An 18,199-nucleotide genomic window follows, 5' to 3' on the forward strand; every position below is an offset into this window, starting at 1 on the left:
GGTGTATTCCAGAAAAGTCTAAGTGGCCGAATGCAGTGTGAGGCAGAGGAGAGGCTGGGGTGTTTCGTCTGCAGTCTGGAGGCAGAGGGAAGCTGCTGAACAGTTTTGAGCAAGGAACCTCATCAGATCCAGTGGGAGAAAACACACAGACAGACGTCAGAGGATGGATGAGAAGAGGAGACACTGAGAGCTGCTAACAGGACGGCCTCAGAGTGACTGGTGCGACTGGCTGGTAATGGGGATGTGGGGTTGGAGGGGGAAACGGGCCGGGGGCGGTGCTTTTCAGGAGAGTCAGCAGTTTGGAGGCTGGCTGGGTATGGGGAGGAAGAGGAACAGAGGCTGAGCCGTGGGTTTCTAGGTTTCGGTTGCCTGGGGGGTGCCATTAGGTGAGACGGGTGATACAGGATATGGTGTCACTGAGAGAAGGCACTCAGTTTAGAGGATAAAAACTTTAGTTTGTCAAGATACCCAGAATGTCCTACCTAGGTCTGTGAGAGGGGGCACTCCAGGTGCCCTCAAAAAGATGCACGTAACCGTGTGCTCCAAGGCAAACCCTGTACGTACGGAATGCAAAACAAGCTCCTGCCCGAGAACGGCAGGCTCTGGCTTTTTCCACGTCATCTCAGAGGTCCAATTAGGCACTTTGTTTTTGGTCTGGCGATGGACCGGCTGCAGAGATATCTAATCTCCCACTACTGTCAATATACGAGCTCTTGGCCGAGAAGCCAGACCCACCAGACGAGGCACACGGGCTGTTAACAGGAAAGCTGGTCTGAGGACGCTGCCCAAGATGTGAAGGCAGTAACCACCGGCTCGGTCTGAACACAGGCCACGTAGATGCCATGAATCGGCCCTCAGAAGGCAAAGCAAGATGCCTGTGGCGGTGTGGGGCTTCTGCCAATGCCCGGCAACCCCATGTTGATCCCCACTTCCATGTTTACAGACCGTCCCTTGACAACCAGCCATTTTCAGGTCTGTGAGGTTGGTACTGTTGTCTCCTTCTGTAGCCCAGGCGGGCTGGCCTGCGAAGGGCAGAGAAAGGGGATCTGCATCCCTCTACTCCACCTTCTCAATGAATAGAGGATGAGACCCAGGAATGTGCACCCGAAAGCACGTGGCAGGCATTTTTCTGAGAGTTCTGAGCGAGGAAATCAGGATGGACGCAAGTGTAAAAGGTATCACATTTCAAGTCATTAAGAGCTGGTCTAAAACATTGAAAAGGAGGTCCGACTAACACACGGTCAAGCTTGTGGGAGAATCTTTTGTGCTCCTTTCTCTCAAGCCATGTTTGCCAGCACTTTCATGTTCATTCTCTTCGGGGCATGGTGTTCCTTCATGTGAACAAAGCACACTTTATGCATTCAACCACAAGGGACCTGTGGGCAGTTTCCAGGTTGAGGTAATACAAAGTGCTGCTGTGAACATTCTAGTACACGCCTTGTGTGTTTTGGTAAACACACAAGTGCATTTCTGTTGGATACACACTGCCAGACAGTTTTCCAAAATGGTGGTACCAAATCTGTGGTCTCACTAACAAAACAGGAGTATGAGTTCTTCCCTCGTCCACACTTGGCTCTTTTCTTTTTAGCCATCCTGGTAGATGTCTAGTGTGGCGTCTGCTTGTGATTTGAATTTGCATTTCCCTGATGGCTATGTAACGGAAATTCCTTGAGAGGAATTTCTCTCTGAAGGCTCTTAATCGATAGGCTCTCTTACCCTTTTCTTTCACAATTTATTTGTTGAAGAAATGGACTCCCTACTTTCCACGAGAACCTGACTGTACCATTTTGAATATATAAGCCTTATGGTTGTTGCAGGGTTACTGTGTTTTACAGAAAGGATAGACTCCTTGTGATTCGATGTGTTCACCCTAATCTTAAAGACAGATACTGCCCAGGTCCACGAGACTGTTCCAGACGATCCCTACAGTCTCATCCAGGTGGAGCACAGTCATTCAGAATTCTAACCGGCTTCCTTCATCTCTTCCCATTGTTATAAGGACTTCTCTTTCCTAACTGGTGAAAGCACTTGCCCAAGGGGCTTAGTCCGTCATGGAAAGTCCAGAGGAGCCAGAGGGGCATTCTGATTTCCACTGCCACTAATCGACTGTGTGACCTTGAGGAAAATCACATGAATTTTCTGGGCTCAATCTTTTCATCTGACTAGTGGGATGGCAAATAAGTTTCATTTTTAGGGCCAAGGCCAAGCAGTTGAGGACTGTTACCTGAAGGGCAACAGAAGGGTTCTGAGGTCAAGCCTAAGCTCAGCGGAAAACAGTGCTGTGCTTGCTTCCCGGCAGGGGAACAGGAAGGCTTGCTTCCCGGCAGCCTCTGGACCAGGTTATCTGTCAGCTTCAGAAGATAATCTCTAAGGACCCTTCAGGCCCTGACATTCTAAGTAGTCTCTTCAGTATGGCTTGGAATGGGGCTGTTGGTTAATGACGTAATCTAGATAAAAGCGATTCCTGTTTTTCAAAATACCAGTTCGATTATAGTAGGGCGTATTTAATGTTACCAGAAATACCACTGAGTCTTCTCAATGTGATGGCAGTACTGGAGGTTCCACAGAATTACCAGGTTGCCCTCATGAGCATCAATTATCACATTAGGAAAAGCTAACAATTCTGGTTAGTAGAAAATTCTGGGTATAGTGTCAAAGGAGCTGCTGTTGTATTTGATGCTGGCTAAGAAATTATAGTCCCCAATGTGTGGCTTAAAGGGCATCCTACTAGAAGGGCAGGGCTCTGTGCTTAGTCAATTATCACCAGCTACTACTATTTTCTTTCTTAAAAAAAAAATTTTTTTTAATGTTTATTTATTTTTGAGGCGGGGGGAGGGGCAGAGAGAGAGGGAGCCACAGAATCCAAAGCAGACTCCAGGCTCTGAGCTTTCAGCACGGGGCCCCACGTGGGGCTCAAACTCATGAACTGTAAGATCGTGACCTGAGCTGAAGTTGGGACAGTTAACCAACTGAGCCCCCCAGGTGCCCTTATTACTATTTCCTAACAACAAATTACTATTTCCCTTTGGTCTTGACCACACTGCAGTCCCTGGCTCCATTTCTGATGGGACTTGACTCTACTTCCCATCCTTGGGTTTGGCGAGATATCCCTGTGTCCTTATGAATTAGCTCCAGAGACCCTCTTTCCTAGGTTAGATTAATAGATATTTCCTCAACACTTCTCCTATGGGGCACGCACCCATGTGGGCTCAAGAAGCAGGCAGGGATGGTGATGACAAGAAGGAGGGGGAAAAGCAGACATGAGAGGAGTGAAAAAAAGAAGAGGACAGAGAGGAAGAGGGAACAGTAAGAAGGAAGAAGGTCCTGAGAAAAGACAGAATGAAAGAGAAGACAAAAATAGGCAAGGATTAGCTCAGGCCACGATCTCACGGTTCGTGAGTTCAAGCCCTGCGTTGGGTTCCACGCTGCTTGGGATTCTCTCTCTCTCCCTCTCTCTCTACCCCTATCCCGCATGCACTGTCACTCTCTCTCTCAAAATAAATAAACTTCAAAAACGAAGACAGGGAAGGAACAAATGGTAGGCACATGGACCGGACTGTCCACTTGCTCTAAGCCAGAACTGTTCCTTTGTCCTTAGTGGGGGACTCGGAGCATGAAGTATGAGACATGGCAGGGCGGGGGGGGGGGGGGGGGGGCGGGACACGCAGTCACAGAAGAATGACATGGCTCTGTACACACTGATGGGCTCACAGGATGATGTTAAGTGAAAGGATCAAGGAACAGAACGATACGTGGGTGTGACCATGCTTACGCAAAATAAGCCGGCAATCTAACACCCTAGTCAAATAAAACCCGGGTGTATATGCTAAGCTGTCATGAGCGGTGGCCCCTTGGGGGGGGCTTGTGGCTTGAAGTGATAGGGAGGCTTTCAACTTGGCTAAACCCGTTAAGATTATTTCCATTTTTATAACAACCATGCTTTCCTTAAAAAGAAAACTCCACAGGCAAAGCAAACTGAAAGAAAAAAAGAGAAAGAAAGAAAAGAAAAGAGAAAAACAAAGGAAAAGAAAAAAAGAGAAAAGAAAAGAGAAGAGAAGAAAAGGAAAGAAAAGGAAAGGGCGGTTACCTTGGCTCGGGCCTCCCGAGATGCCTCCGCCTCTGCAGCCATCGCCCTCTGGAGCTGCACAGGCAGCTTCACGTCCTTAATTTCCACGCGCTCCACCTTTATTCCCCAGTCGTCCGTGGCGTCATCCAGGGTACACTGTCAGGAAGAGAGAAGGCAAGCCAGGAATGCTCAGCCCAGCCCAGAGGCCTACGGTAGAGCACTGGGGTCTAGAGCAGACACGGCGCTGGGGGAGAGCCGGGAGAGAGCTTACTTCTCCTGCGCTGGATGGAAGGCTGAGCCAGGGGCTGGGTCCCAGGGAGCTGATCCTGATTCTATGCCTAAGAAGCTCATGCAGAGGTTGGCGAACTTTTCCTACCAGGGCCAGACAGTGATCGTTTACTTTCAGTGTCTGTTGCAACTGTGAACTGTGCCGATGTAGGTCAAAAACAGTTGTGGACAATACCTAAGCCAATGGGAGTGGCTGTATCCCAATAAAACTTTACTGATAGAAACAGGTGGCCAGCTGGCTCCTGATCTAATAGGACTCCACGTAAGCCACATTACTTCCTCCTGCTTCAACTTGGTCCCTTTACCATGGGTGGAATGAAATCCTACTTCCTGTCTCATATGGTGGCTGTGGACATCAGGTAAGGTCACAGATTTTACACACCATGACACTGATACAAGTGACAAGATCTCAGGTTAGAGTGCTTTATCTTTGTTGAGCAAGTCAGGTTTAATTTGTAATCTATTACCCAAGTAAGACTGGAAAGCACAGGAGTTCCAAGGGAAGTCATGGGACCCACACACGAGAATTTAACAATACCCGCACTGTCTTGCAGAACGGCCTCTGGATTATTATGCTCAAGACAAAGGTTAAAGACTAATTCTCGGGAAACAAAACAAAACTACACTGAAGGGAATAAAAAAAAACGATGCATGCATCTGAGCTATTAACCCATGAGCTTTCTGTGTGAAAAATATTCCCTTCCACCAAATCAAGTTTGAGAAAACCTTTCTACGAAGGGAGGAAGGCAGGCCAGTGATCCCCCAGTTGGAATGAGTAAAAAGCTGTCAAACAACCAATGACCCTTTGCTTCATCTTTTGATTTCTGGTGGGTATCAGCCCCGGCACACGCCTCACCTGCATGTTGTGTGCAATTTCTTCCCTGTCAGACAGGATCTGAGAGAGGTTCTTGGTGCCCAGAACGTTCCTCAGAGTCGTTTGTGCCAAAAGACGGGTTGCGGAGTCGGCGTTGGTGATATTTGCCACGGCCAGAGTTGCGTTCTGAACACGGTAATAGACCACGCCATCCACACTAATGGTCACGGAATCCTTAGTGAGGATCTGTAACAGAAAGGGAGCGGTTGCACACCGGCCGACCAACTCCTTCTTTAAGATGACTGCAAGGAATGTTGTTCTATGGAACATCTTGAACACTGGCCGATTTTCTTTAGTAAGCCCTATCGACTCAATGTCTGTGTTCCCTCATCATTCAGACGCGGAGGCCCCAGCCCCAACATGATGGCATTAGGAGGCGGGGCCTTCGGGACGCCCATCAGGTCACGAGGGTTGAACCCTCACGGCCATCTAGGATCTAGGAAGTGGACACTCCTCAGCCCCCGAGTCCAGCCTCCAGGACTGTGAGTAAGAAATCCTGCTGCTCCTGAGCCACCAATCTGTGGGGTTTGGTTGGAGCAGCCCGGATAGACTAAGACAACAGAGCGTCAGGAAGTGGAGTGTGTATTTAGAATTTTAATAAAATACATTCACTTATTCCTTAATTCCATTAATTCATTCAGTTAGTCAACAAATACTGAGATACCGCTCAGCAGCAGGCACTGTTCCTTCAAAGCGGACGGGGAATGAAGGGAGACTTTATGGGACAAAGGAAGGACACTTGTAGGTGGCCGGGGTGGTGTGTGAGCTGTGTCTTCAAGGAAGAAATAACATTTTTTTTTTAAATTTTTAAATTAGAAAAATTTTTTTATTTTATAAAATTGTTTTAATGTTTATTTATTTTTGAGAGAGAGACAGAATGTGAGCAGGCGAGGGGCAGAGAGAGAGGGAGACGCAGAATCTGAAGCGGGCTCCAGGGTCCGAGCTGTCGGCACAGAGCCCGATGTGGGGCTCGAACTCACGAACCGTGAGATCATGACCTGAGCCGAAGTTGGATGCTTAACCGACTGAGCCACCGAGGCACCCTTTACATTTTTTATTTCAGAGAGAGAGAGAGAGAGAGAGAGAGAGAGAGAGAGAGTGTATGAGCAGGGGAGAGGAGTGGAGAGCAGGGGGAGGGAGAGAGAAAGGGGGGGGAAGAGAGAGAGAGAGAGAGAGAGAGAGAGAGAGAGAGAGAGAATCCCAAGCAGGCCCCACACTCAGTGCCGATGCAGGGCTCGATCTCACGACCCTGGAATCGAGCCAAAATCATGAGACGGACGCTCAACTAACTGAGCCACCCAGGCAACCTGAAATAACAATTTTCTGAGGGTGGCATGAGAGCATCCAAGGCAGAGACAATAATGCATGAAACGGCACAGAGCCATGGCACAGCCTAGTTTGCTGAGCTATATATATATAAGTAGCACAGCATTGCTAGAACAAAAAGTGAATGGGGGACGTTGTTACAGGGGGAGATCAGGGTACAGACTCACTTTGTAGCACGCTCCATGAAGATGCTTACAAGCACAGAATTTGCCAATGCTCCTTCCTACCACCTTCAGGGCAGCACCTTAGTTTGGTGTAGGCGTCCTCTGACTGCTGGCCCTTTGGCCTCACTCCGTCCCACGCCCCCCTGCACACCCTACACAGGACAAGGTGTGCGTCCCACATGCGCCACGTTGCATGTCCCAGGGCCTTCGTGCAGGTGTCCCCTCTGCTTGGATGTCCTCTCCCCTCTCTCTCTCCCGCATGCCATGAGACTGGCACATTGTTACTCATCACTCAAGACACAGCTCAAGTGTCTTCTCCTCTGTGAACCTTGCCAGACGGGGCAGACTTAAACACTTTCCCCTTTGCGCTTTGCAAAGCGCTTTGCAAATACTGCCCCTTTGCAGCGGCCAGTATTGCTGACCTACATCACGGCTTCTCTGCTGGACTAGGCGTTTCTTAAGAGTAGTCTGTCTTTGTATCGCAAGCACTGGCAGAGGGATGGATCCACGGCAGGGGGTGAATAAATGCGAGATGACCTGAAACGTGATCCTGGGAATTTAGTGATTGGTGCCGGGGCTCTACCCCGCTTTGCTTTGTGACCCTAGTGAGGCTCTTAAACTGCTTGACCTAGAGATTCCTCATTTGTGAGATGGGGCTAATTACACTGCCCAATTCTGTGCAAGTTTCTTTGAAGAGCTGGTAAGATGTTTGTGAATGAAGCTCTTTGGAAAGTGTAAAGGGGGGAGTCTGCGTACCTCTGTCTGTTAAGCTCCCGATTCGATTCTGGCTCAGGTCATGATCTCAAGGTTCAGGAGTCCGGGCCCCGCCTCGGTCTCTGGGCTGACAGCTCTGGAGTCTGCTTGGAATTCTCTCTCTCTCTCCCCCCCGCCCCCACCCCTCTCTCTCTCTGCCCCTCCCCTGCTCTCTCTCTCTATCAAAAATAAATACATAAACTTACAAAAAAAAAGTGCAAAGAGCTATGTAAACGGCAAGTGATAACAACTAACGGTATTATATAGCTGTTTAGTCCCTGCTAGGCAGGAAAGCGGTAATCCTTTTTCTGATAATCTAAAAATACTTCTAATAGTATATTACCATCTTGCATGAAAATTAATCAGTTCCCATGATGTGATGGGAAAATGTGTATCATTTCTAAACCATTTCTTGCCCTCGTGACTCTGCCACAGCCAGAGCTTTCTAAAGCTGCCGCCTCTCTTCCTACTGTTTATTGTAGGCAGAGTATTTATCTTCCTTCACATGAAGTTCACAGGGGATCGGAAAAAGGACTGCTCGCCAAGTTCCAATCTGCTCTGCATTCAGCAGCTCGCAAGAGAGAAGACAGCAGCTGGAAGGCAGAGGCTTACAGCAAGCCGGCCAGCTGCCCGTGATGTTTACAGAGGAAAATGCCAGGACTCCCAGCTACCCTGAAAGGGGCTCCTTCTGAGAGCCGATCCTCCCTGAGACATGGGAATCCGTGCAGAGAATACAGCACAGCTCCCAGCCTTGTTCTGGTGGGTAAAAGCGATTCCTGGTGTTCCTACGTACGTGTGGATTACAAAGTCTGACCTCACCCACTACTTGGATCAGTACCAGCAAGGAGGTTCCTGGGCTGGTCTCTGGATTTGGGAAAAAGAGAAAGCAATGAGGCCGGGCTCCACCGCCCTGCTGAGTAGCTGGCCTTTGGCCAGGAGACACTTGACATATTCTTCTATCCCTCCCTTCATCCTACTTTCAGGCTTTCTGTCTGCAAAGGTTAGGATGCCTCCCTGGACATGTGGACCAGGCTGGCTATCACTAGGTCACGGGCCAGGATGGAGCTAATGTGGATTGCATTTAGCATGCAGCGGTGGGAGAAGCATGAGGCGAGGACCCCAAAAAGCTAGATATTGGTCTGGCTCTGCCACTGTGGCCTGGAGGGATCCCTTTGCCCCACGGCAGCTACAAGCTTTCCAGGGATTCTGCTGTGAGTTTCAACAGTGATATTACTTGCGAAACAGTTTGAAATAGCATGAAGTAGTTACTATTCTAAAACATTATAGGCTTTATCTAAAATGCCGAATGAGCAGTTCCTAATTTCGGGGCTTCTAACCAATTAATCTAGAGTATAATCAAGAACCATAAGAAGAAAAAGGTTAGAGAGGGAGGGAGCCAAACCATAAGAGACTCTTAAAAACTGAGAACTGAGGGTTGATGGGGGGTGGGAGGGAGGGGTGGGTGGGTGATAGGTATTGAGGAGGGCACCTGTTGGGATGAGCACTGGGTGATGTATGGAAACCAATTTGACAATAAATTTCATAAAAAAAAAAAAAACCTTAAGAAGAATATTATACCAAGCTGGATTTTCTTTTTTTTTTTAAATGTCTTATTTTTGAGAGACAGAGTGTATGCGAGTAGGGGAGGGGAAGAGAGAGAGAGGGAGACACGGAATCCGAAGCAGGCTCCAGGCTCTGAGCTGTCAGCACAGAGCCCGACATGGGGCTCGAACCCGTGACCTGTGAGATCATGACCTGAGCCGAAGTCAGTTGCTTACCCGACTGAGCCACTCAGGTGCCCCCTAAGCTGGATTTTCTATCAGAAGCCAGCAGCAGAGAAATGTGGTAGTAAAAGTGATGACAAGTATGAAAAGCTAACATTACACTTGAGTTAACATTGTGTTACACTTCGTAGTAAGAAGCAGTTACATAGCACTTACTAACTTAGCCCCTGTTCTAAGCACTCTACACATAACATCTCACGTAGTCCCCACGAGAACGTTATAAAGTAGGTCCTACTGTCACAACCTCTGTTTCACAGCTGAGGAAACTAAGGCACAGAGAAGTTGAGGAACTTGCTCAAAGTCACACAGCTGGAAAACGGTGACGGCCGACAGGCTCTCCACCTGTGCTCTCGCCGCTCTCCTCTGCCTCTCTCATTGCTAAGTACTTTCACATGTGACATCTGTTACTCATGGCAAAAGACAACCTTACCTCCTGAGGGGGGATGTCAAATGAAATCGTTCTCATGTCCACTTTGATGAAGCTGTCCGTGCACGGCAGAATAAAAAATAAACCTGCAACAAAGAAACACAGAATGTTACGGAGAGACGCCAGTGCCGAATCCGTTCACCGTCAGAGAATCCACTTAGGCAACTGAAAGAAGCCAGTTCGTCTCAGTGCCTGAGCCAGACGCCAGGAATGCTATCCTCTTGCTTACTTCCCCCACCAAACTGTTGCCAATGAGGCCCGTGATTTCATTTCCTTACTCCGCTGTCACTGGCCGTCTTATTTTCACTTAGACCAATGCAATCCTTCCCCAAGTCTTTCTGTATCTTTCGGTTTCTCTCCTATGGCCCGTTTTCTCAGCCACGAGCACAAGTCTTTCCTGAACTGCAAAGCCCTGAACCCGTCACACGAGGTCCAGCCCAACCTGCCCAGGCCCCTCTGCAGCCCTTCTCCTGTCCTCGTGCTCTATGCTCTTGCTGGGCTGTTCCCTGCAGTTCCCTGGGTCTAACGTGCTCCCTTCTACATCGCTCCGCGCCTGTTGCCGTTTCTGCGGGGAACACCTCCCCTCTGGCTAACACCTCTCCAGGCCTCAAGACTCAGCCGAGATGTCACCTTCAGCCCAGATGGTCTCCTCCTACTAATTCGGGTCAGTGACTTGTCTCTGGGTTTCCACAGCTATCTGCAATTACTTGATCCTAATACTTATCACACGGGGTTGTAACTGTTTTCCTTTTTGGTGTCCATTAGACAGCAAGATCCTTGAGGGCACAAACCATATTTTAGTCTCCCTTGAATTCCCAGAGCCTGGAATGCAGTAGGGGCTTAAGTGAAGTTTGCCAAAAGCGATGACTGAAAGCCTTTAGCGTAATAGGAATTCTCATGCTCAGACTTCCATGGCTGCCGCTATTCTTGGCCTAAAATAATGTTATCAGCTTGGATGGGAAGGGGAGGGGAGCTAAGGGAAGGAAAGGGTGATTGTGGCAAGACTGGCTCGTGCCACTGCTATTGTTACACATGCACTCTTTTCTAAGCCAACAGAGAAAGGGCCCTTGGAAGGGAATTCACATCAACAGGAGGAAGAATTCCAGTCTCCAGACAACCACCCAGAACCCTTATACTGACCAGGTCCTTTGGCTCCTCCTTGTAAAATGCGACCCAATCTAAAGATGATGGCTCTTTCATATTCTTTTATGATCTAGGTTAAAAACACAAATAATAATAATTTAACATGAGGAGTGCAAATATTTATATCCACTATTTATTTTATACACAGCTTCTTTTTTTTTAAGTTTGTTTATTTTGAGAGAGAACGAGCACAAGTAGGAGAGGGGTAGAGACAGGGAGAGAGAAAATCCTAAGCAGGCTCTGCACCAACAACTTGGAGCCTGATGCGGGGCTTGAATTCACGAACTGTGAGATCACGACCTGAGCTAAAACCAGCAGGTGGATGCTTATCTGACAGATCTACCTAGGTGCCCCAACATAAACAGCTTCTCAAATATGTATTTCTGCCCTAAACAGATTCGATGCCTCTATTTTGTTTTTTTCTCTAAAATCCAGATAGTATCAGGGTGCCTGGATGGCTCAGTTGGAAGGGCATGGGACCCTTAATCTTGAGGTCATGAGTTTGAGCCCCACGTCGGGTGTAGAGGTTACTTAAATACATAAAACTTAAATAAATAAATACATAAATACATAAATGGACTTCCTGGGTGGCTCAGTTGGTTAAACATCTGACTCTCGATTTTGGCTCAGGTCATGATCTCACGGTGCATGGGTTTGAGCCCCATGTCGGGCTCTGTGCTGGGATACTCTCTCTCTCCCTCTCTCTCAAAAATAAATACACATTAAAAAAAACAATTAAAAATAAATAAATAAAATCCAAACAGTATCTATAAATCACATGTCCAATATTTTATTACCCCCACCAAGCATGATATGTATTTACTATTTTTTTAAGTTATTATAAAAGTAATACATATTCATGGTATAAAATTTGGGAAGTATAGAATAGTATACAGGAGCAAATCCATAACTTCACTCCTCAGCTGTTAACATCATCATTCAGTTACTCATGCATTGTGAATACAGAAAAAAAAAGAAAAGAAAGAAAGAAAAAAACTAAATTCCCCATAGTTTGTCTCCTGATATCTTAAATCGTAACAATAAACTTATCTGAAAATTATAGAGCATATTTTATCTCTTTAGGAATATGTAAATGATAGTCATTTGTCACAGTATTAATAACTTCATGGAAAAAATAACCAGCATTTAGGGGGCATTTACCATGTGCCAGGCATTGGGATACACATGTTTAGATACATTATTTTAATCCTCACATTGGCCCTAGGAAGTGGGTGTTGTTACTTCCTCCCATTTCACAGGAAGGAAACATGGCAAAGGTCACATGGTGAACAATGGAGCCAGCAACCAAACCTCGGCCTCCTGAATCTGGACAGGAGCGTCCCACATCCCGAACTTCGATGGTGAGCCTTACTTTTGTTTTGGCGGTGGGAGAGCTTGAACATACCCACGTGTTTTGAGGAGGTTTTTTTGAGAGAGAGAGAGTGAGCTGGAAAGGGGCAGAGAGAGAGGAGGACAGAGAACCTGAAGAGGGCTCTGTGCTGACAGGATGACAGCAGCAAAGACCGATGTGGGGGTCGAACTCCCGGACCTTGAGATCATGACCTGAGCTGAAGCTGGACGCTCAACCGACTGAGCCACCCAGGCACCCCAATGGTGATCCTTACTATAGGTATTTCTTACCTGTAAGAAAGACCGCCTGAAAAGAAGTTCTAAAGTTCCATCACAATAGACTAGAGTGAATCTTCTAAAGGAGCCATGAAGGAAAAAGAACTACAGGCCAGCAGGTGTCTGTCTCTTTTACACACACACACACACACATACACACACACACACACACACACACACAAAGGGGGTTTATGTAGTTAGGGCTTGACCCCTTTCCAGACGCAAGTGAAATATTCTTTACCTTTATGCACATCCATACCGATATTGGGAAGGTTATAACTGTGAACAAGAACGAGACAGCCACCAAAATCCAGCCACAAGGTCCAAGGCCCGTATTAGGGCTATCTGTGAAAACAAAAAATATGCAACTCTTATCATGGTGATTAGCACACTCTGACCATCTTCAGCCTCTGTTCACTGAACACACTTATGCTTGGAGTCTGGAGCTGGTTTACATGGATTTTCCCATGCAATCCTTACAACAACGCTGAAGTGCAGGGTGCTACTTTTTTCTTTTTTTTAAGTTTATTTATTTTGAGAGAGAGAGAGAATCAGAGCCCACGAGTTGGGGAGGGGCAGAGAGAGAGGGAGAGAGAAAATCCTAAGTAGGCTCCGTGCTGCCAGTGCAGAGCCTGATGTGGGGCTCGAACTCACGAACCACACGATCTTGACCTGAGCCCAGATCCAGAGTTAGATGCTTACCTGATTACCTGACTGAGCCACCCACATGCCCCGGTGCTACTTTTTCTAATCTCCTTAACATGACAAAGGCTGTCTATGTTATTTTCTATCCTGCAGATATTTATTAGGCACCTAATATTTATTAGGGTTCGTGCTTTGCACTGAAGGGGTAAAAGGGAGTAAGACCCAATCCCGGCTATCAGGCAAGTTCAGCGGGCAGGACAGACAAACAGATCGTTAGAACACTGGGTGGTGAGTGCAGACATAGAGCACTCTGTTCAGAACATTTTGAAAACACGGAATAGGGGTAACTCACACCGGTGGGACAGAGTGGGGCTCGGATGGGTGGACAGTTTTCCTCCCACTTTTCTAATTGTTTCCTTTCCTGTAACACGAAATAGCTTTTCGTCTTGTTATAAAGGTAATACACGCCCTGCTGCAAGAAATTCAGAAAAGTATGGAAAAGAAGGGGAAACGTACTCAATCCACACATGGTGAGTATGTTTCCAAACCTTTCTCTTGTACACCTGCATTTTATGAGTAAATAAAATGTGTAACCTATTTTTCTCCCTTCTATTATTCTCACCTCCTTTTTCAGCCTTTGTTGCTATGCACCTGTGCTTTTTCTAAATTTTTTTTTAGCAGCTATACTTGCACAAAGTTTAAAAAGTCCAAAAGTTCTAGAAGACTACTACAAAAAGAGAGCGGTCCCCTGCTTACCTCTTTCAGCGTTTCTTTCCTCAAAGGCAGCTGCTCTGTTGGCGGAGTATTTTGGTATACACTCCATGTTTCTAAATAACATGCTGATTTTGTTCCTTGTGGCTCTCTTCGTTTTGAGCATTCCTTATTGACTTTCCACTGTGGAAGGGGATTTAGCTTTTCCTCCGCCCATAAATATACCCATCCTTCTAATTACATCGTACTTTTTGTGTGGTCATTATAGCATTTTATATTTCATGTATACGTCAATGCGATTCAAAGCTAAGCCACGCAGGGACGTCTAATTCATTTTTCTGTACCACACAACTTTTTGGTTTTTTTCACTGTCTTGCTTTTTCCCTTTGCTTAGGTTTTCTTTTTTTTTTTTTTAAGTTTATTTTATTTATTTATTTTGAGAGGGAGAGAGCAGGAGAGGGGCAGAGAGAGAGAAAGAATCCCAAGCAGGCTCTGCATTGTCAGCACGGAGCCCGATGCGGGGCTCGAACTCACGAACCATGAGATCAGGACCAGAGCTGAAATCAAGTCGGACACTTACCCGACGGAGACACCCAGGCCACCCCTCACCTTTGCTTAGTTTTTAATGTACTCACTGATTCAGCCTCAAACCGCTCATCAATGATCTCAATCTCCTCTCTCAAGGTCAGGTACTCTACCAGTTTCATCCTCCAAGAGAGTCTTTCTTGGAGCCATGTCTGGACTTGCTCTCTTGGGTGTTGTGAACAGCTGTCCCAGTGACTGGCTTTCACTACCATCCTGGGAAACCCCTTTCACTTCCTGGCTTGTGTTTTTCCACTTTCTGTATCCAGAGTCTTCCTCATTTTTAGTTTGTTTTTCCTCTTTGTGGAGGGCAGAGGGACTTTGAAGGCCAAGGGATACTATCACTTTTCTTATCAACCACTGAAAGCGTCTGTTCTATTTCTAGGAGCTGTTTTAATAATGAGAGGGAGACTGGCAACAGGGCAAGAGGCAGACCAGGGACCTGTTACGGCTCAGAAGGGCAAAGATGACAGTGAGACGGGCCTTTGAACAAATGGTGGGCCAAGAAATAAGCAGAGTTCAGGCTGAGACCTTAGGAGAGAAGAGACACAAGACGGCATCCAGGTCAAGTGCTCTGAAACACAGAATGAAAGACCAGGAATAGACATTATATATTCTTTGTAGTTTTCTGATTCTGTGTCACAGTGGGAGATAAACAAACGTCCTATGCATACTTGAATAAAAGTGCTCTAAGTTAATCTCCTGGAAGTTTCTAAGTTAAAATTTGTGGGGTCGTAGACATATTCACTGAGAGGATACGCCAAGCAAGGCCACAATGCTGCCTGTGCAGAAGGCTTCATCAGGCATTATCACAACTGTCAATAATCAGAGTGGCCATTTTTAGGTGGTTTGTTATAGGCACCATATTCAATTACTTTAGATGTGTATCTCATTGTACTCTTTCCAAGCCCTGTGAAGTTATATATTTTTAATGTTTTATTTATTGTTTTTGAGAGAGACAGACACAGGGTGCAAGTGGGGGAGGGGCGGAGAGAGGGGGAGACACAGAATCTGAAGCTGGCTCCAGGCTCTGAGCTGTCAGCACAGAGCCCGACACGGGGTTCAAACCCACAAACTGCGAGATCATGACCTGAGCCGGTCAGTTGTGCAACCGACTAAGCCAGCCAGGTGCCCCTAAGATATTGTTTAATGTATGTTTGTTTGTTTGTTTATTTTGAGAGAGAGAGAGAGAGAGAGCTCAAGCAGGGGAGGGACAGAGTGAGAGACAGAGTCCCAAGCAGGCTCTGAGCTGTCAGCACAGAGCCCAACGTGGGTCTGGAACTCACCAACCACAAGATCATGACCTGAGCTGGAATCAAGAGTTGGACGCTCAACCGATTGAACCACCCAGGCGCCCCTGAAGTTAAGTATTTTTAATTTCATTTTACAAAGGAGGTAACTGAAACAACAAAGCTTTCCCAAGGTCACATGAGGGAGGAAGATCTGGGATTCAAACATAGGACATCTTGCTCCAGAGCTCCTGTTCTAAGTCCATTCACTCCTTTGGTCCTTTGACTCTGAATTAAAAAAAAAAAAAAAAAAATCAAAAAGAATTCTGGGGTGCCTGGGTGGCTCAGTTGGTTAAGCGGCCGGCTTCGGCTCAGGTCATGATCTCACAGTTTGTGAGTTCGAGCCCCGCATCGGGCTGTGCTGACAGCTCAGAGCCTGGAACCTGCTTCGGATTCTGTGTCTCCCTCTCTCTGACCCTCCCCACTTGCACTCTGTGTCTCTCTGTCTCAGAAATAAACATTAAAAAAAATTTTTTTAAATAATAAAAAAAACTCTCATCAAAGACATTTTTGTGTCTGGAGCACTTTCTCAAGAGAGTATGCAAACTTGGAAAGCATGGTAGGAGTTCTGAGAATGAAATCTGATGTCCCTACAGAGGAAGGCCTCTTAATTCCAGCTGTGCCTATTTATAGTGAAATGGTCTCAAGGTTCTCTGCCAGGCTCAGGTCTAGGTTTCCAAAGTGAAATGGATTGCAAATAAGGAACACACTGGCCAAATACTTCTCTGACAGCATCTGGTGCTTTCTAAAATACTGCCCCAAACCTCCTATCTCCAGGCAAAGTACAAACCTCTGCATCCTGAATATATAAGACTAGAAACTTTTGGAAGGATGGGATGTTTATTCTTATTCTCGCCCAGTCTTTTTGTATGGACGTGTGTGCATGCACTCTGTTTCTGTCGTGACATTATTCTTGAAATCCTCAAATGAATATACGAGATTACAGACCAAGAGCAGTAAGAAATGAAGTGCGTAGCTGGAAAACTGGACTTGGACTTTCACATTTCAAAGGCTCAGCTAGAAGCAATTCACGTAGGGGCACCTGGGTGGCTCCGTTGGCTAAGTGCCTGACTCTTGATCCCAGCTCCCGTCATGATCTCACTGTTCGTGAGTTCGAGCCCCGTGTGGGGCTCTAAGCTGGCAGTGCAGGAGCCTGCTTGGGATTCTCTCTCTCCCTCTCTGCCCCTCCCCTGCTCACTCTCACTCAAAATAAATAAACTTTAAAAAACCAATAAAAAATAATCTCTTTATACGCTGGGGAAATGGCACCATTTCAGATTATTCTGGTGCCTCTAGAACTATCTCATTCTCAACCCTTGAAATTCTTCCTTATCTGGTTATAGCTCATAAAGGTACATAGTCACATTCCTCAGAGAGGTGAGGCTTATCCTTCACCAAGGTACTAATGAGTTCTTAGTCATCTACCATTCACGGGCCAAAGAGGAATAGAAATTCTCAGTTACTCCCCCAAATTTCATGAAATTCATTTCCTTCAAGTCCCTCATTCATTAGCTTGAAGACTGAATACCTCCCAGCTGTAGGAGGTAAAAGATAAATGATGAGCAGTCAGTATTCCTGAGATATTTTGGTTGATATACTTGTTGGTACTTGGCTGGGTGGGAATATTCGTAAAGATTGGTGACCCCATGACACTCGGTTGTAAATACTACTTGGCCATAGTTTTTATCTTTTCTTTTACTACAAAACTCTTCTGAAAACTGCATTAAAGTAATTTTTGTAATCTTTATTTATTTTTGAGAGGGGGGAGGGGCAAAGAGAAAGGGGGACTGAGGATCCGAAGCAGGCTCCGTGCCAACCGCAGCGAGCCCGATGTGGGGCTCGAACCCACAACCCACATGAACCCAACGGTGAGATCACGACCTGAGCTGAAGTTGGATGCTCAACTGACTGAGCCACCCAGGTGCCCCAAAATAAAATTTTAACTAATCAAAGCAAGGTTTTGAAAATGGATATAAGTTTATACATCAACACTGTTTAACTGAATATTCAAATGGGGCTTATCTCCAGGGGACTAACATGAATTTTTAAAAACATCATTTTTTTTTCTCTTATTTTAAAAGAAAAATTATCTATACCTTCATTTTCTCTAGATGGCGATTATTTTCTACCTTGCTATTTGTCTTTTAAACCTTTCCTATCTGCTTTTTTAAAAAAATAAAATAAAATAAAATAAAATAAAATAAAATAATGGTATACATAATTATTTTAAACCTGCTTTCCCCCCAATTGTGAGTATCTTTTCATGTCAGTACATATTCTTTATTATTAAAGGTTGAATAATATTCCATTGTTCCATCTAATGAACAATTAGGTTCCAATTTTCTCAAATAGAAACTTGCTGCAATGCATATATGCTTAGCAAAACTTCCACGCATCTTCCCTGTGTAAACGAATTTTGTTGAAAAGATAAAATCACACAATTCTTAAATTTTTCTCATTCTGGAGGTATATTTTATAATTAATAATAATAACCATTTGTTGAATGTTTATCACATGTCGG

The 18,199-nt window shown here is 45.9% G+C and overlaps 1 protein-coding gene across 1 annotated transcript in view; it reads right to left on the reverse strand.

Moving 5' to 3' along the window:
• The window catches only part of STOM (stomatin), a 30,905-nt gene that overhangs the window by 4,980 nt on the left and 7,726 nt on the right, over nt 1-18,199 (reverse strand). The window contains exons 2-6 of the mRNA XM_042912255.1: nt 12,693-12,796; nt 10,823-10,895; nt 9,686-9,768; nt 5,211-5,414; nt 4,088-4,222 (exon numbers count right to left, since the gene is read on the reverse strand). Of these exons, the coding sequence (XP_042768189.1) occupies nt 4,088-4,222; nt 5,211-5,414; nt 9,686-9,768; nt 10,823-10,895; nt 12,693-12,796 (599 nt within the window). The remainder of the gene's footprint in view (nt 1-4,087; nt 4,223-5,210; nt 5,415-9,685; nt 9,769-10,822; nt 10,896-12,692; nt 12,797-18,199) is intronic.

This window comes from Panthera leo, chromosome D4, assembly GCF_018350215.1.
Source record: "Panthera leo isolate Ple1 chromosome D4, P.leo_Ple1_pat1.1, whole genome shotgun sequence".
Classification (NCBI taxonomy): Eukaryota; Metazoa; Chordata; class Mammalia; order Carnivora; family Felidae; genus Panthera; species Panthera leo.